General features: G+C 45.1%; 1 protein-coding gene across 1 annotated transcript; it reads left to right on the top strand.

Moving 5' to 3' along the window:
* Window positions 1–7,434: 7,434 nt before the first annotated feature.
* On the top strand, window positions 7,435–18,958 carry Mpzl2 (myelin protein zero like 2). The gene is made up of 6 exons (XM_028866419.2): window positions 7,435–7,770; window positions 8,710–8,876; window positions 9,345–9,555; window positions 11,949–12,096; window positions 14,833–14,899; window positions 16,785–18,958. Exons 1-5 carry the CDS (start codon window positions 7,713–7,715, stop codon window positions 14,888–14,890), a joined length of 642 nt encoding a protein of 213 aa, XP_028722252.1. The 5' UTR covers window positions 7,435–7,712; the 3' UTR covers window positions 14,891–14,899; window positions 16,785–18,958.
* The last annotated feature ends 255 nt before the right edge of the window (window positions 18,959–19,213 follow it).

Here is a 19,213-nt window from a genome sequence, read left to right as displayed (position 1 = left end):
CACCATCACATAACATGGAGTTTAAATGGCAGTAAACATAACTACATTGGCAACGGTCACTGTCTAGACTCTGACCTTTTCTGGGCTGTTTCACATTCCTAAATGGAAGCTCTGTAAGCATTAAACACGTACCGTGCGCCTTCCTCCCACCACAGCTCCTGGTGGCCTCAGTCTATCTACTCAGTGAATTCGATTATTCTTGGTGTGCCTCCCTGGCAAGTGGGATCAAACACAGAGTCTGTTCTTTTGAGACGGTCAGGTCGTGTGTGTGTGTGTGTGTGTGTGTGTGTGTGTGTGTGTGTGTGTGTGTGTAAGCCAGGGGTCAACACTGGGTGTTTCCCTCAGGCACACTCCACCTTTGTTTTTTTTAGATAGGGACTCTGGCTAAGTGTGGGGCTCACAACTGAGTTAGGAGCTGGTCAGGAACTCCAGGGGTCTGACTGTTTCTGCCCAGAGTACAAGCGCAGGCAAACACCATAGGACCTCGTTTTCCTTCCTTCCTTCCTTCCTTCCTTCCTTCCTTCCTTCCTTCCTTCCTTCCTTCCTTCCTTCCTTCCTTCCTCCCTCCCTCCTCCCTCCCTCCCTCCCTCCCTCCCTCCCTCCCTCCCTTCCTTCCTTCTGGAGCTGAGGACCGAACCCAGGACCTTGCACTTGCTAGGCAAGCGCTCTACCACTGAACTAAATCCCCAACCCCAGGACCTCATTTTGTATAGAGGTACTGAGAATTGAAGCTCAGGTCTTCATGTTGACATGACAGGCTCTTACCAACGGAACCTCCAGACCTCTGTGTACCTTGTTGTTGTTTTGAGGAACTGCCAAACTGCTTTCCACAGTGACAGAAGTGATTTTACATTTTCATCAGATATGGACAAGGATTCCAATTTCTCCACCTTTTTGTTAATAGCAGCTTTTTGTTTTAAAAATAACAGCCTTGTAAATGGGTGTGGTCTTTAATTGAGGCCTTGGTTTTTATTTCTCTGATGATCTCCTATGCTTGTTAGCTGTTTTATATTTGATTTGGAGAAATGTCTATTCCAGTCCTCTGACCATTTTAAAGTCACTTTTGTTGCAAATGATAGGAGTTTTTTTTTTTTTTTTTTGGTGTGTGTGTGTGTGTGTGTGTGTATTTTGGATAAAATTTCTTTGTGGTTTGTAATTTATTTAATGTAGCTTGTACATATTTCTCATGGCCTTTAAATGGCCACCTAAGATAAAGGCAGTCTTTTTTCTTTCTCTCTCTCTCTCTCTTTTTTTTTTTGTTGGACATGGTTTCTCTGTGTAGCTTTGGCACCTTTCGTGAACTCTCTCTGTAAGACCATGCTGGCCTCGAACTCACAGAGATCTGCCTGCCTCTGCCTCCCAAGTGCTAGGATTAAGGGTGTGCGCCACCACTGCCCGGCCGCCTCTCCAGTTTCTGCTGCTGTATAGCATACTCCAGACTACCTGTGAGCTTCTGACCATGTCTTTGCCTTCAATGTCACTGCAGATTTTCTGGGATTACAGATTTGTACTACTGCATCCTGCTTCTTATGTGGGTTCTGGGGCTCGAACTTAGGTCATCAGGCTGTGTGGCAAGTGCTTTTGCTGGATGAGCCATCTTCCTGGCTCTCCTCAGATGTTCGCTAAAAGTGATAAAAAGTGGCCAGTATAGTAACTCAAATGCTTATCAAAATATAGAAGATTAATATTACTCTAGAAAGTTCTTATGCCTTTCCTGCCTCTCTGATCAATCCTTACCTCCTATTCCTCCAAGAACAAACATTTGACATACAATTTTCCCCACCAAAAACATTTTTTTTTCTTTTTCTTCTTCTATGTATCTGGTCTAGCCTTAAACTTGCTATGTACCCAGGTTGGCTTTGAATGCTCTATAGTCCAAGCAGGCCTCTAACTTGTTACCTTCCTGCTTCTGTTTTCCATGTGCTGGAGTTACAAACCTCTTATCATCAACTCTGACTTTCACCAAAGATTCTAGAACTATTCTATAATCTCATATAAATGGAATCAAAGAGTTACACACTGCTGTGTATCTTGCTAATTTTGCTCAGCATATTTTTGAGATTCATCCAAATGGTTGTAGTATCATCAGTCTGTCCATTTTTATTGCTGAATAGTATTTATTGTAGGAATATTTGATAACATACTTAGCTATCTTGTGTTGATGGTTCCCTGGGGTGTTTCTGGCTTGGGATATTAATGAACAAAGCTGCCATGAATATTCTCCTGGGAGATCTCCTTCTGGTATAAGATTCCATTTCTCTTGGGTAAATACCTTGGGATAGAATTGCTAGGGTAGTTGCAGATCTATAAAAGACATAGTTAGGCGTTTCCCCCAAAGAGGCCATGTGAAATAGTTTTTCAGCATCTTACCTAAGTAAAACCACAAATGGCTAAAATTTTCTGAATATTTTCTGTGTGCACTGAGCATAGAACTTATCAGTTTATTCTTAGATCTGCCTATGTGGGCACATATTGTTTTTTTTTTCTCCCCATTGTCTACCTGAGATAAATGAGGAACAGAGAATGAAATGACTGCTTGAAGTCACACAGTGAATAAATCACTGAGCTTCCATTTGACCCCAGCTTTGATGATCATGCCTCCCATAATTCAGAAGGGGGGAAAGTAGTTGAATGAATGGGTTTCCTAAGAATGAAAGCTGATCACAGTAACCAATTGTAATACAGTAACTAACAGAGAGAATAGTGAAGCTGTAATATGACAGTAAACTGTTCTCCATCGTTTCAATGTTGTATGGATGGCTGTCAGTATGTGGACAAGTGCTCGGAGAGCCTCTTCCAAGTCTCTTCAAAGATGTCCTTTCTCTCCATCCTGTGCATCCATCTGGCTTCCCTCAGGAGTAAGTGAAAGGTTAAACTTCCAAGTCTCTTCCTTGGGCTGATAATGAGGGAATGTTGTCTCTCCTCTAAAATTAAAAGAGGAACCCAAGGCTTTACGGAGAGGATAAACTATGTGCAGCAAGGATACAGGATAGAGTTCTCATCCTCTGGTTTCCATGGACACAGAGAGCCCATCCTCAGCCCCAGACTCTATTTGGATTATGCCTAGGACATCCAAGGCAAGGTAGAGGACGAAAGGGAACACACTCTTCTTTGGGACACAGAGGCCACCTCTCAGTTGGTAGGTCGCCATCTTTCGCTCTCTTTCTTACCTTGAACATGCTCTCTAAAGCCGAGGAATGTTAAAAGGATGCTGCAGCTGGTAGTTATTGGGAAGGCTGGGAATCTTCGAGTCTTCTAAAAATAGATACTTTCATCCTGGCTTCTAGGCCAGAATCCATGAGAAAGCCAGGAGACTAAGTGTTGGCTGGTATTTCAGTTTCCTTCTTCCTTGCCCTCCTCAGCCCATTCTTCTTCCTTTTTCACTGCAAGCTGAGGTTGGAACCCAAGATGTCAAGCATGTGAGGCATGCGCTTTACCACTGAGCTACAGCCTAAGCCTGGTTTTTATTATTTTTTTTTAAAGATTTTTAATTTTTCTTTTAAAATTATGTTATACCTGTCTACATATGTCTGTGTGTGGTTTTGTGCACATGAGTGCAGTGCCTGCAGAAGCCAGAAGATGATGATGTTGGACCCCTGCAGAAGCAGTTGGTTGTGAGCTACTTGATGGGGCTGCTAGGAACAGAATTCCAGTCCTCTAGATGAGCAGCAAGCACTCCTAACTACAGAGCCATCTCTCCAGCCCCAAATATTTTTATTTTTAATGGGTCTGAGAAATAGCAATGTAATTCCACCCTAGAGAGACTCTTCTTAACACACACACACACACACACACACACACACACACCCTACTGCTTTAGTGTGAAGGATGCTACAAAGGATGTAATGAAGAGATGCATATGGCAAGATGGATGGGAGGGCCTGGGGATCCCCCATGTTCTCTTGGGCTGTGCTATTAAGTTACAGGTTAGCCTTCAGCTGGGACCAAGCCCATACTCCTTGGATGACCAGTGAGGATGCTGCCCAAGGAGGTCTAAGCTTCTCGCCTGGTCTACTGCTCCTCCCAGCAGTCAAGGATTGAGAGGTGGTGGCCACTGATCTCTGTAGCTGCCACATCCTATCCATCTGTCCCAACAGGAAAACCCTGTTTCTTCCCAGAATTCTTACCTTTTTTTTTTTTTAAATAATTGATTTATTTTTATTTTATGTGCATTGGTGTTTTGCCTGTGTGTATGTCTGTGTGAGGGTCCAGTGGAACTGGAGTTACAGACAGTTATGAGCTGCCATGTGGGTGCTAGGAATTGAACCCGGGGCCTCTGGAAGAACAGTCAGTGCTCTTCACTGCTAAGCCCTCTCTCCAGCCCGGAATTCCTACCTAATTTTTTAAGGATCAAATTCAAATGTGATTGACTATCCAGATGCCCCTCTGAATACTCTTCAGATGGTGCCAGATCCAAATGTTTTATTCTACTTTGCATGTCTAGATCAGCATATGAGAAGCATTTTAACATGCCCTCTTCCCTTTACCCTCTCCCTTTGCCCTCCCTCTCTATGTATGGACAGGCTCTCACACAGTCTAGGTTCTCTTCAAATGCTTAGCCTCAAATACAAAGCTGAGGCTGACTTTGACCTGCTTTTCTGGCCCTCACCTCCTGAAAGCTGGGATTACAGGTGTGTCTTACCATGCCCAGCTTTCCACAGTGCTGAGGATGGAGCCTAGGGCCATCCTGCATGCTAGGCGAGTGCATTCCTGAGCTACATTCCTAGTCCACAGAAAGCATCTAATACATTTTTCCCCCTTAGGAGGACCCTGGCAGAAACTTTTGAGTAAACAAAAGCTTTGTTTGAACAACCCTAAAAGCTAAATTATATGTTTTTCCTTGCTGCACAGAATGCTGACTTCTAATGTTGGAAATAGCAGGTGTTTTTGTTTGTGGGTTTTTTTTTTCCCTAGGATGCTGGGAAATACAAGTTTTACAAATAATTGGTGCAAGCAGTGTCTTTAGGTCTTCTGAGCCTCTGGTGAGTTTCCTGCCTGCGGAGGTCTAATATCCTCCAGCTACCTGTGTAGACAGTTGGGACAGATGGTACCCTGAGGTTATGGTACACATTTTAACGACAATCAAGACTTCTCTGGAAAAGTTTAAGGGGAAAAGCAGGGTCTTTGACTATTTCCTTGTAATCTTCAGAATTTCTTTCTTTCATTTGTTGTTTCATTTGCCAAGACGCAAACTATTCCTCAGCTGTTCTCAGGTGCCTCTAGTTTGGATTGAAGCCCTGCACGCCGGTATCTCTGGAATACTGAGGGGCCATGGTCTTTTTACTTGTAGTTTTCTCATAACAGATTCAGCTCTTGGCCGCCTTCCTCACCCAGGGGTGGGGAACGGTGAGTGACTTGAAGCCTCTCCTGTTGACTGGAAGGAACTGGGTGTTGCCAAGCACACCGCCAAGAACTTGACCTGAACTGAGGAATGGGATCCGGGCAGCTGTGCCCCTCAGAGCGGGGGGCTGGCTGCCAGCTCTCAGGGCATCTGGCGGCTGGGGAGATTCCTCTGCTCCGACAACAGGCTTTCCATTCTGTTCAGTGGCCCTGCCCTGATTCCTCACCTGCTGTGCTTCTGTGTCCTCCAGCTAACTCCACCTCCCACTGAATTTTGCAATTTGCTGTCAACTTAACCTCTGCCTGCTCCTCTCTCTCCTTCTGGAACTGCGTTTCTCTGCAAAGCTTAACGTCGGTCGACCAAGATGAAGTTTCCTTTAACTTTTTTTCTCCAGCACATTCTGAGAGCTGACTTCTTCTGACCTACAAACAGGAAAGACTGCATTTTAGCACCATGTAAAGGCCACTCACTCAGCATCCCGGGAGTTTTCGGTTTGGGCTGCTCAGAAAGACCTAGAGGCTGGTGAAGGAGCCAGGTTCTCTTCCAGAAACACTCATTACAGTAACACATCGGCGCTAGCATGCAACTGACCTCCCTCTGGGGCGGCCCTTGGGCCCCTCAAGTTAATGAGTAGGTTTGAGTGTCTGGCTACTCATTTTGTTCCACCTCTCTCCCCTGCTTTCCTTTTTTCCTCGTATGTACGTTCGTTTGGGTGGAATTTCGTCATTTTTATTTTATCGCCCACTTGACAGGTCTTGTGCACAAGCTCTGTCCTCGAACTGTGTGTACCCCTAGCCTGATAGTTCTTTATTTTTCTACTCAGCCTGGCCCTTGTTTCCCTTCCTAGTACCCTTTGTTCCAGGACTCAGCTAGAAGACCATGAGTCACTAAAAAGTTTCTAGATAGCTAATCCAAGGATAAGGGCAACCCGATTGTGTTCAGGGCACCATCCCCCGTCTGGCCTACTTTTTAAAAAAAATGTTAATTACATTTTAACTTGTGTGTGTGTGTGTGTGTGTGTGTGTGTGTGTGTGTGTGTGTGTGTGTGCATGTGCGCCTGCATACCGTAGCATCCATGTGGAGGTCGGAGGACAGCTTTCAGGTATTGATTCTCTCCTTCCACCGTGTGGGTTCCAGAGAGAGCTCAGGTGGCCAGTTTGTTGGCTTGGTGGCGCCAATACTCACAGAGCTGCCTCCGCCCACTTTTTAACTGCATGCTGTCTTTGGTCTTCTGTTTTGGTCAGCCTGCTGCTGTGTCCTGAATCTGGGACTCTTAGAGGAGGAAGCCCTTTATCTCAGTGTCTTAGACCCTCTCACATAGGTGGCTGTCCTAAAAGTGGGCACAGGAAAGGTTTTCCTTCTGAATGACTAATTGCTTGAGAGTTCACTGTCTGATCACCCGTGTCAGACTTTGTTTTGTGGGCAGGGAGCACATGCCCGTAGAAAGAGTCCCATAGGGCTGTGGGTGTACCTCACTCAGTGCCAGAGCACTAGCCTAGTAAGCGCAAGGTCATGGGTTTAATCCCTGAGTATTGATTGCCAAAGCTGGGTAATGGCATGACAAGTTCAGGGCCCAGCCTGGGCTACATCATGAGACTGTCTCAAACTGTAAAATAAAACTCAAAAAGACTCCAGGCAATTGCTTACCTCCTGGGCTGTTACTCTCTTCCCAGAGGGCTGTGGAGATGAAAGGACAGCCAGGGAAGTACTTTGCAAACTGTGCTGAGGTGGACAAGCTGTGCTGATCAGGGAAAGGATCCCGCCTTGAGATCTTAGGAAAGACTGCCGGCGTCATGGGTGGGACTGGGTTCCCAGAGGGGCCGAAGGAACTCCCATTCTTTCTGGGAGTTGCGCTGAGCCAGGCCCTAGGTTATGTAGCCCCGAGGGCGAGAATCACAGCAAGCTATTTTCTATGCTCACTTCCTAGGCAAGACTATAGCTTATTTTAAAAGGGTGTGTGTGGCCAAGCCCAGAGCAGCTTGGGACATTTCAAATTGGCACCACCTCCTCTGGCTGCTTCTGAAGCCATCCGGAGGCCAGGCCTCGGTCAGATGAACGGAAAAGTAAAGAGAGGACCGGGGAGTCTGAGACCTTTGCGCAGAGGGCTGGAGTGTGGAGGAGGGCGGGAAGGGAGAACCGGGAGGAGGGAGCTGGGTGCGGAGGCCCCACCTTTCATTCCAGCGCTGCACCGGCCGGGGCGGGATGAGTCACGGCTGGCTGGCTGTGCTGTGCACCTTCCCGTAGGTGAGGGACTCGGACCTCTCTGGGAGAAAAACTGCGGTGCCCGCTCGTCCTGGCTTTGGCCTTGGCAGGGTGCTGGAGCCCTGGGTCTGCCGGGTCTGGCCTCCGGGGCCACGGCTGGCTTTCCCTGATGTATGGAAAGAGCCCTGCGCGAGTGCTTCCACTTCTCCTGGGCTTACAGCTCACAGGTAAGAACTGGCGGGCTTCTAGTTTTTTCCTCCACCGCCCACTCTGTGTAAAGATAGCGCTCATGGCTTGAAGAAGTCTCAAACGCGCTGTGGGGAGCCCCAGACCCGGCTGCAGTTCGTTCTAGTCCAGACTGCCCCGAAACTTCAGTTCGGTGGGTTGCTTTGGGGCAGTGCTTTGGGCAAACAGGTTTAGGTGTGTTTGGCCGCTCGTGATTCAGGCACAGACAGGGCTTTCTGATCTCAGGTTACACACCATCTTTGTGTGGCGGCTCTCAGCCTCGGTCTGCTGGCTAGATTTGCCCCTTGGATTTCTGTGGGAGGATTTTGTCTGCCGCACCACCGAGCAAACCTAGATAGATTATCAGAGCGAGAGCCCCGCTGTGGTTTTGAAGCGGCCCCAATGCACACACCGAACTTGTAAATTCTCCACGTGGTGTAAGTGTTCCAGGGGTGCAGGCAAGCGCAGCTGCTGGGGTGGATTAACCTGCAGGCTAGTAGCATAGCAGTCCCAAGTCTGCAGGCTGGGAAACGTACCTGCCTGGAGACATTTTTTTTTTTTGAAAAAAAAAAAAAAAAACATATGCTTTATTGCTTGATCTTAATACTCCATGTCTGACCAACGTTTGGATTTTTTTGTTTCTGCTTTCCGTCTTATTGGCTGATCTTTGTAGTTTGTGGTTATAGTTCTGAAGTTGGTACCGTGAGGCTTTGAAGAAAGTGAGCGCACCAGGTAGTTTGCTGGGCAGAACTTTTAATTGGCCCTCGGGATGGGAGGGTCAAGGTTGTGTGTAGGTAGGAGTGTATGCAGACCTCAGGTGAAGTGAGTTTGGAGGCTGGCTTATTTGGAAGGTGTCAGCGGGGTTGTTTTTTTTTTTTTTTTTTTTTTTTTTTTCTCTTCAACGCTACACCGCTGTTAACCTTTTCCTTCCTTCCTTGCAGCCCTTCGCCCTACAGCAGCTGTGGAGATTTACACGTCCGGGGCCCTGGAGGCAGTCAACGGGACAGACGTGCGGTTAAAATGCACTTTCTCCAGCTTTGCCCCTGTGGGCGATGCCCTAACAGTGACATGGAATTTCCGCCCTCGAGATGGGGGCCGTGAGCAGTTTGTAAGTACATTCTTGTCACCTTCCAGCAGACCCTTGACTAGGAATGTAGTCAGGCTGCGACTCTCAACCTCGAGATCGTAGGACTCTTTCACAGGGGTCGCCTAAGACCATCGGAGGAAAACATGGATATTTACACTACGATTCATAACAGGACCAAAATTACACTTCTGAAGTAGCTTGGCTGGGGGGCGCCACAACATGAGGAACTGTATTAAAGGGTCTCAGCATTAGGAAGGTTGAGAACCACTGTATTAACGCAATCCTTTTTTTTTTCCCCCTTGCCTTTACTGTGTGGGCCACATGCCTGGGGTTAAGTTGGGAACCAGTTCTTGGGACAGAGAGTGATAGATCCGAGAAAGGAGAAGCCAGAGAGTGTTCCGGGACTTGCTGAGGCTTCTCTTCCACCCCCCCCCATCTCAGCCTCCCGCCCCGTACAGAGTGGGAGAGATCATCCTTTCTTCTCTGTAGGTGTTCTACTATCATATGGATCCCTTCAGACCCATGAGCGGACGGTTCAAGGACCGGGTGGTCTGGGATGGGAACCCTGAGCGGTATGATGTCTCCATCATCCTCTGGAAGCTGCAGTTCGATGACAATGGGACATATACCTGCCAGGTGAAGAACCCACCTGACGTCGATGGTCTGGTAGGGTCCATCCGGCTCAGCGTGGTGCACACCGGTAGGTTTTAGGAAGTGAGGGCTGACAAAAAAAAAAGTAAATTAAAAAAAAAAAAGTGCCGTCTTTTGTGATGTTGAAAGGGAGAGAGGGCCCAGGGCTTCAGGGCTGGGAACTTCAGAGACTGAGAGATCCTGGGGTGAAAAAATACAGGCTTTGTTTGGTCGTGGAAACAAAGTAAAGAGATCTGAGGAATCTGTGACAAGAATGGCCTTGGGATCCTGAAAGGGACAGGAAGGAACTCTGATAAAAAAGACTCACAATAGGTCAGTTCATTCTCTCATTTATTCCAGATGCATATTGAGTACCTGTGTGCCAGGCACAAGCCAAAGTGCTTGGCACACATTATCTCATTTAATCCTGACACACTACCAATAATGGTTACCAGTGTTCACTCTGTGCTCCTGGCTGTCAGGAGCTTTACATGATGCATTTTATTTATTCTTTTAACAACAATTTTAAAATTATTATTTTATGTGCATGGATGGTTTGCTTGCATGTATGTCTGTGCACCATTTAAGTGCCTGGTGCCCATGGAGGCCAGAAGAGGGTGTCAGATCCCCTGGAATTGGAGTTACAGTTGTGAGCTGCCATGTGGGTGCTGGGAATCGAACCCAGGTCCTTTGAAAAAGCAACCAGTGCTCTTAACTGCTGAGTCATCTCTCCAGACTCATTTATTATGGGCAGGCACAATTTATAGAAATTGGTTCCTCCCTCCAAACCCCCCTCCCCCCGACAGGATTTCTCTGTATAGCTTTGGAGCTGGTCCTGGAACTCACTCTGTAGCCCAGGCTGGCCTTGAACTCACCCAGATCTACCTGTCTCTGCCTCCTGAGTGCTGGGATTAAAGGCATGCGCCACCACTGCCTGGCTAATTTTTTATATAAGCATCCAAGAAATGGATATTGTTATGTCTTAACATGGGAGGAAACTGAGATTCAATAAAAATAAATAATAAATAACCCAGGTCACACAGTTAATAAGATAGAGCTAGCTCTCATGCACATGTGTGTGTTTGAGAAAAGCTCTCTCTATGTAGCCTAGCCTGGCCTCAAACTTGAGATCCTCCTAACTCAGCTTCTTAAGAGCTGAGGAGGCGTGTGTTCTTAACTAACACACAGCATTGTTTAAAACATCTTTGTGTGTCAAGGTTGTTTCCTGTCACCATTACCCAGATCACCCTCAAGCCGTCTTTCCAGGCTCTACCAAGAGACAGCTGTGTGGTCTACATGAATCATCTGAGCACAATGCAATATCTTCAGACCTCAGTTGTTTTTGCTTTTTTCTGATAGGTTAGGCAAAAAAACCCAAACTACAAACAAAAACAACAGAAAGCAAACAACAATAACAACAAAACCAACACACAAAAAGCAGTGGTTTAACAAGTCAGAATCGATATTTTTTTGAGAGCCTACAGAAAGCCATGGCCCTGTTTCCCTACTTTAAGAAATGGATGGGGGTTGGGGATTTAGCTCAGTGGTAGAGCGCTTGCCTAGCAAATGCAAGGCCCTGGAGTTCAGGCCTCAGCTCCGGAAAAGGAAAAACAAACAAACAAACAAACAAACAAAAAACAAGACATGGATGTACGCTTGCAGAGACTCCATTTGTCTATTATATGTGTGTTGGTGCATGTATATCTGTGCACTGCTTGTGTGCCTGGTGCCCACAGAGGCCAGAAGAAGGCACTGGATCCCCTGGAACTTTTTTTAGCCTTCCTGATGGATTCTAGGCTGGAAACTCCTGGCATAGACATTCTCTTGATGTCCTTTCTGGCTCTTAGGGTTATTGTTTTACTTGTCTGTCTTCTGGGGGATGGAAAACACACACACACACACACACACACACACACACACACACACACATACACACACACCCCCTGCACAGTGCCGTGGGTATAATGCTTGTGACCTTTCATTTCTATCATAGTGACAGGAACACAGTAGGTGCTTTAAAGCCTGACTGAATGAAGGGGTGAGTAGAGTTATGCAGGACTGAGTTGGACATAGTTCTGACTAGGTTAGCAGTAACTTGAATTACCGGGCAGTTTAACTGACTCAGTGGTTCTCAGTGCTTGGGTGTCGTCACCGGCACCTGGAGGACATGTCCGAACGCAGGTGGCTGGATTTACCCCAGTGCTTCTAGTCCAGCGTGTTTGGGGTGGGGCCTGAGAATTTCCCTTCAAAGCTCTCCAGTGGTGAGGTCACTGCTTCTAGAATCACACTAGAGAAGCCCTGATGTAGTCTGAGCAGGTTTCCCCTGCTGCCAAAGGCTACAACATGATGTGCTATTTTATTCTCCAAAGTAGGAGAAAGGGAGAGTCTGGTTGATGATGAGCTGCACTGTTACTGTCTTTAGATTTCACCTCACTGCTCTGTCTTGTCTTTTTCTCCCCACAGTGCCCTTCTCTGAGATCTTCTTCCTGGCTGTGGCCATTGGCTCTGCGTGCGCAGTGATGATCATAATAGTAATCGCCGTGGTCCTCTTCCAGCACTTCCGGAAAAGGCGATGGGCGAAAAGGGCTGAGAAAGATGAGGGGATAAAATCGTAAGGCTGAGAGAGCCCTGGTGGGAGTGCCTGCTCGTACTCTTGGGGTGGCTCTTGGGATTTTTTTCAACGGGGCCAAACAGCTGTTGAACAGTCGCTTTTGCTTTTGACCAAATGTGTGAGAAGTTCCACTTCACAGGACAGATAAATTAGGACATGGGTAGTAACTTTACAAAGTGCTTCTTAATGGGGCTTGAGAGATGGCTCAGTGGTTAAGAGCATAGAGTGCGCTTGCAGAGGACCTATGTTCGGTTTCCAGCACCCACATGGCAGCTCACAGCAGCCTTTGACACAGGCTCCAGGATGCAGCACCTCTGGCCTCTGTGATCACCTGCACTGATGTGCACAAACCTGCATCCAGATAGACACATACACATAACTTAAAAACAAAATAAATCTTTAAACAGCAACAATAACAAAATCCGAAAGGGTTCTTAATTTTACAAAAGACCTCACCAAAGAAATTCATTCATTATGTGGGATTTTTGGTGGCATAAAAAAGCGAACATGTGCAGCTTTAAAAGACTCCTCTGTGAAGGGAACTGGGCTTGTAAGAGCCGCAGGGCAAGACACTCAGCAGCCACTGAATTGGTGGCTGGGCAAGTTTGCTGTGCTGACTGTAAGTGTTCATTGCACATTTTAAAATGAGATAAAGTTTAGAAGCTATAACATGCACTCATCTGGGAAGAAGAGACGGCGTAACGGTTAAGAACACTGCCTGCTCTTGCAGAGGACCTGGGTTTGGTTCCCAGCTTCCATTCGGTGGCTCAAAACTGCCTGTGACTCCAGATCCAGGGGATCTGATGCTCTCTTTTGGTTTCTGTGGGTTCTGCACTTACATATTCACAGGCGAAACACTCAAATAAAATAAAAATAAACCTTAGAAAGAAAATGCACCCTTTTAAATATACACAAAGTTGTGCAATAATCACCAATTCTAGAACCTTTTAAGCATTTGCCCCTAGAGAAACCCCTATCTTCTAGTCCTCGCTCCTCCCACCGGCTCGACAGCTACTCACCTGCTCTCTGTCTGTGGGGCTGTGTCTATCCTGAGCATTTAACGTAAGTAGAACCTTGAAATATGCGACCTTTTGTATCTAGCTTCTTTCATTCAGTATGTTCTCAAAAGTTGTCAATGTTGTAAAATAGTCACTACTTCATAGTTTTTGTGTGTGCTAAGTGCATGTGTGTGCCCATGTGGAGGTCAGAGGTACACATTGGGTGTCTTCCTCGATTGCTCTCTATGTTCTTTGAGACATGATCTCTCACTGAGCTTGGGGCTCACTGATTGGATAGACTGGCTGTCTAGCAAGCCTCTGGGATCCTTCTGTCTCCACCTAAGACTAAAGGGGTTCACTGCCACACCTGAGGCTTTTTACATGGCACCAGGAGATCTGAACTTAGATCCTTGAACAGCAAGCAGTTTACACACTCAACTGTCTCCCCATCTTACTTCATTCTTTTTTATGGCTGTATGATGTTCCACTATAGTGGGCACATCACATCATTTTTCTCTTCAGGTGATGGACATATAGTTTTTTTTTTTTTCTTCTTCTTCTTGGCTCTTAAAACTAATATCAATCACAATGAACATACTCTACACCAATTTTTGTGTACAAATACTTTCAGTTCTCCCAATAATGAAGGGACATTGCCAAGTCACTGGTAACTATTGAATTTTTGGAGGAATTGACTAACCATTTTCCCGTAACAGTCAATACATTCCTATCAGCAATGTATGGACATTAGAATTTCTCTACATTCTCACCAGCATTCACTTTTGACTATTGCCCTCTAGTGGATGTGAGGTGTTGTCTCAGTGAGATTTTGATTTGCATCTTAGTGATGACTAATGGCCCGCCTCCTCCTCCCATGTGTTTAGTGGCTGTTTATAGAATGTCTCTGGAAATGTGTCTGTTCAGATAGTCTGCCCAACCTCAAACTAAGATGGATGTCTTCTTATTGTTGAGCTATAAGGGTGCCTGTCCCCTTTCAGTTACAATTTCAGTTACCTGAAATTGCTCCCATTCTGTGCTCTCTGCTCCTTCTTGAATATTATCCATTAAGACACAAAAGTTGTCCGTTTTGATGAAGTCCATCTCTTCTAAGAATTTTATATTTTCAGTCACATTCTTACATATATCTTTGGTGTATTTTGAGTTAAGTTTTGGATATAATTTTAGAGTCTCCATTCTTTTGCATATGGATTTATAATTACCTCAGAATCACTTATTTATTTTTAATTAGTAAATATTTACTGAAATACATGTAATTCTTTGGGAAGCATCTAAGGAACCCATTGATGGCAGTCTGGTTTGAAGAGAATATAATCAATAAAGAGGAGTTCTAAGCCAACCCCCCCCCCCCCAAAAAAAAAAAAAACCCACCAAGTTCCCCTTTTTGCAGAGGAGCGTAGACATTAGAAGTAAGACACAATGGTGAAGTACAGGTGTGCACATTAAACTTCCGCTGTACTATGTTAGATCTCAGGGGACTTCTCTCACATTCTGAAGTGTCTGCGTTCAGACTCATAGGACACGTGGGGGCATCAGTATTATTCCTTACACAGCACTGGCGGTTCAGCTCTCTGTAGCTTGAACGGACTCCAGGCGTATGTACTTCTTCCTAAAGCACGGGGCCTGGGGCCGGGCACCTTACCTGGTGCTGCTCTGAGACCTGCCACCTTTGCTTCCTGTCTTGCTCACCTGACGTTTGGCTCCTATTCCTTTGTTTCAGCAAAGAAGAGGAAAAACTCCAACAAGAGAACAAGGTCTCTGTATATTTGGAAGACTAGCACTGTGAGGTAAGGGTCACACGTGGGTGACTTCTGTCTTCAGCTTGCCCAGCTGTTTAGCCCATCACCCCCATGGATGGATCTCTCTGGTCACTGTACATGGCCGATGACATTCCTGTTTAGAAGGCAGATTGGTCTCCTATTAGCTTCGTAGATGACTTCGCCTTTCAGGGTGCTTGTGCATATGAGAGAACTCTACATTTTGAGGTTTGGGGGTTATATTAACCACCACCAATGATGAACTTCCAACAGGTGAATAAATCAGTGTGTGTGTGTGTGTGTGTGTGTGTGTGTGTGTGTGCGCGCGCGCGCGCGCGCGCGCGCGCGCATGTGCATAAGCATGTGGAGATCAGATGACAATTGGTGCCATCTCCCTTGGGTTGTTGTTGTTGTTGATGATGGTTTCTTGTGTGTGTGTCTGTGTGGCAATCTCTCGACAGCCTGGCACTTGCTGTTTGAGCTAGGCTATGTGGCCACCAAAGCCTCTCTCTGCTCCACCTGTGCTTGGGTTCTCAGCATGTGCCACCATGCCCGGTTGTTTACATGGGTTCTGGTGACAGAACTTGTCCTTATTCCTGTATGGCAAGCACTTTGCCAACAGAACTATCTCTCCAGCCCAATAAATCATTTTTAATGAAAAGATTTATATCTGATGGTTTGGTTTTTATTATAAGTCATTTATGGCATGGTGGTAAGTGACCTAAGGATCAGAGAGATGGCTCAGTGGGTAAGAACACTTCCTGCTCTTGCAGAGGTCCTGAGTTCAGTTCTTAGCACCCACATGGTGGCTCACAACCATCCATAACCAGGTCCAGGGGATCCAACATCCTCTTCTGAACTCTTTGGGCACAGCAAACATGTGGTGCACATACAAAAATGCAGGCAAAACACTCATTAAGTAAAATAAATAAATCTGAATAAAGTTTAAAGGAAATTTAACAAACTAACATCATCAAGTGTAGCCTGTGGTTTCTGATAGAAGATACAAATCTAAACAAATTATAAAAAGTTAGGAGGTTGGGCTTGGCAGGGTGGTATAGTACTTGATTTTAATTCCAGCACTCAAGAGGAAGAGACAGGTGGACTTCTGAGTTCAAGGCCAGCCTGGGCTACATAGTGAGTTCCAGGGCAGCCAGGGCTACGTAGTGAGACCTTGTTTGAAAAAAAATAATGGAGGCTGTAATTAAGATTTTGAATATGAACATGAGTGTGGATATTAGGGAGTTATTAGGTCTTAGTAAGTATATAATGGTATTATGGTTACAAAGGAAAACAAGTTTTAAAAATGTATGTTATAATATGTAGAGGTAAGTCTATAATTTAAAAAAAAACTTGTCATAAAACAAAATAATAAACAATGCCAAAAAGAAAGGAAAAATTTTCAAGGTAAGCAGTGCATGAATTCTACACATTGACTAATCTATTTTCCTTTATGTTGATTTAATCAATGGGGGAAGAAGGCATGGGATGTAAGCATGTGAATGACCTGTAGTTACCCATGTGTCCACGAAAGGCTCTTAGAAAAGACACTGCTAGCGTGGTGACACATGCTTATAATCCCAACACTTGGGAGGCTGAGGCAGGAGGACTATTGTGAGTTCTAGGCCAGTCCTAGCTACACCCGTGAGTGCCGGGCTAGCCAGGGCTACATAGTAAGATCCTATCTCAAGAAAACAAAACACAGCACAAAAAAGACACGGGATCTGAGAACCATGTAACACAGAGCAGGAAGTAAGTCCTTTGAAATTAAAAATCGAATTAGTGGGAGAGTAAGCTTAAGAATATTTTCCATGAGGAGCAGGTTATGGATGTTGTGGGTGTGTGATGGGCACTGCCAGGTATTCCTCTTACACTCTTCTCATGGACATTATCCTTTTAAACTTTTGTATTCCAGGAAGCTGAGGATTTTCAAGGACATTAGTTCCTCTTGAAGTCAATGGAAACTTTTCTAGTGATGACCTGCCATCCTGCAAGTTCTGCAGCACAAACCTGCCCAGATGAGCAACGCCCCTGCCGAGCAGCTTAGGACTCTTCCTGAGCAGATGCTGCTAGACTCTTGTGTACCTTCATTACTAGGGTTTTACCTAATCCCAGAGTGCGGGTGTGTATTAGCTTTTGTAAACTGGGAAGTTACAGTTTTGTCCTTCCATATGCCTGTGGGGTGTGACTCCTGTACTCCCGTGTGTATTGGCATCAAGGGGCAGAAAAGCCAGCTAGCCTGCCTGCCAGGTGATATTTCTTCTCACATTTGAGTTTCTTTAGAACAGCACAGAAGTGTGCTAAGGGGTCTGGAGAGGTGGCTCAACCTTTAGGAGCACTGGTTGCTCTTATGGAAGACCCCAGTTCAGCACCCACATGTTGACTCACAACCATCAATAACTCCGGTTCTAGGGCATGTGACACCCTCTTCTAGTGTCTGGGGGCACTGCATACATCTAGTACATGTACATCCATGCAGGCAAAACCCCCATACGTAAAATGAAAATAAATCATAAAAAAGGTGAGCTAAACCTCCTCCTCCCAGCCATTTTTGATGAATAGCAAACCCCAAATTCACACTGGAAGTCTGATTTTCATGGTTGTCCTTAAGAAGTAGCCACATCTTGTTTGACTGAATTTGTTCAGTATCCTAGATTTTTTGACAGTTAATCCAAGGCTTGTAGGTAACAGTACAAGTCTAACCACAGTAACTACAGAAGGTCACGAGAACACCAGTACACCAGCAGATGCTACCAGAAGAATAGCTCATGGCCGTTTTTATATTTATTTATTTTTAGACAAGTTCTCACTATGTATCACTGGCTGGTCTAGAACTAGCTATGCGGAGCAGGCCTTAAAGTTCAGCTCTCAAGTGCTGGGGTTGAAGGTGCACCACCACATCCAGCTCACTGCAGCTTTGTACTGAGTACAGCTTGCTTACTGTGCTCTGTCTCCCTCAGCAGAGCTCAGCTCATTTGCTGACTTTGTGATATCATTGTATTACAACTTAAAATTAATTTGGACGTGTGAAAAAGGCCAACCCAAGCAAATGACCATTTTGCACAGTCTTATGTAAGTGTGAGAACTGAAAGAAATTCTTTAAAGTTCTTTTGGTTTTAATTCACCTTGTTTTAAGGAGAATTTGGCAGGGACCAAAGAAATACCAAAACTACTTAAAGGTAATGAATCAATTTTATTTTTGCCTTAATTTGAGTATAAAGCAAGTTTTTCAAGTGGGCTATGGGAAGAAGAGGGATGGATTTCTCCTTTGCATCTGGTTCCTTGGTGTGTGCACACAAGTCACAACAGCATTGTTGGGAGAACAGAGAACATCTAAAAGTGAATCTTTACAATGTGATGTTTTAATCCTCATTAGACTGCTGCACAGATTACTTCTTCTAACAAACTGGAATTTCCAATAGATTGTATTTCTAGACACAGGACCTTGACATTTTACCCAGTCTTTAAAACAAGTTGACATCATTTCCATGTGAACCTTGGTCTTGAAATTCATTCCATACATCTCATTTTGCTTTTCATACTGCCTTTAAAATGTTCTCTTTTGTTGTTGTTTCTCTCTCTCTCTCTCTCTCTCTCTCTCTCTCTCTCTCTCTCTCTCTCTCTCTGTTAATTAAGACAGGATCTGTTTGTTGCCTTGGCTACTCTGGACCTCTCTGTAGACCAGGCTGGCCTTGCCTTGAAGTCATAGAAAGCCCCACTGCCTCTGCCTCCCTAGTGCTGGGATTGAAGGCGTGAGCCACCATATCCTGGCCTAAAAATGTTTTGATACCTAGTTTTGAAGCTACAAGTTAGATCTGTGTTTTCTCCTGTTCTTCATAATTCACCATTGTGAATACAACAACTGGATATTTCTTTAAACAATGACCCATGTATGTTCCATAGGTGTACTGAAGTAGTTAAAAACTCTCCAGTGAACTTGCAACTTGTGTCTTGTCTGAATACTCATGGGCTATCACAGCCTTGTTCAGTGTCTCCTTCCTACGAGCACTTTTGTACTGTAACTTATTTTTTATTATGTCTAAAGCATTGTGTAAATAAACCCTTAGTAATAAAGAGTTATGGATTTTATTATTTGCTTACGTACAAATCTGCCAAATTCACATAGCAGTTAATAGCAAACAAAGGGATGTGTTTTATCTTTGCTGCAGTTTTCTTAGTAGAGACAGTAGAATCAATAATGGATGGAATTAATTTCTAGTAGATATATATGATTTCTATAGGTTTCTCATGTTGCTTTGGAGAGCTGGAAATGGGCAAAATGATCCCACAGATTTGGAAGACTCATTTCTTGAGTCTAATCCTAAACCTTACCAGGGTCTTACT

Source organism: Peromyscus leucopus, chromosome 7, assembly GCF_004664715.2.
Source record: "Peromyscus leucopus breed LL Stock chromosome 7, UCI_PerLeu_2.1, whole genome shotgun sequence".
NCBI classification, from domain to species: domain Eukaryota; kingdom Metazoa; phylum Chordata; class Mammalia; order Rodentia; family Cricetidae; genus Peromyscus; species Peromyscus leucopus.
This window is presented reverse-complemented; position numbering and strand designations above follow the sequence as displayed.

What these genes read in the sequence shown, in the direction of transcription:
- Mpzl2 (XM_028866419.2), top strand. Translation starts at nt 7,713, where the DNA reads ATGTATGGAAAGAGCCCTGCGCGAGTGCTTCCACTTCTCCTGGGCTTA. An exon ending in GCTCAGCGTGGTGCACACCG is followed by an intron (nt 9,556 to 11,948) that starts GTAGGTTTTAGG and finishes TTCTCCCCACAG; the next exon opens with TGCCCTTCTCTGAGATCTTC. An exon ending in AAAGATGAGGGGATAAAATC is followed by an intron (nt 12,097 to 14,832) that starts GTAAGGCTGAGA and finishes CCTTTGTTTCAG; the next exon opens with CAAAGAAGAGGAAAAACTCC.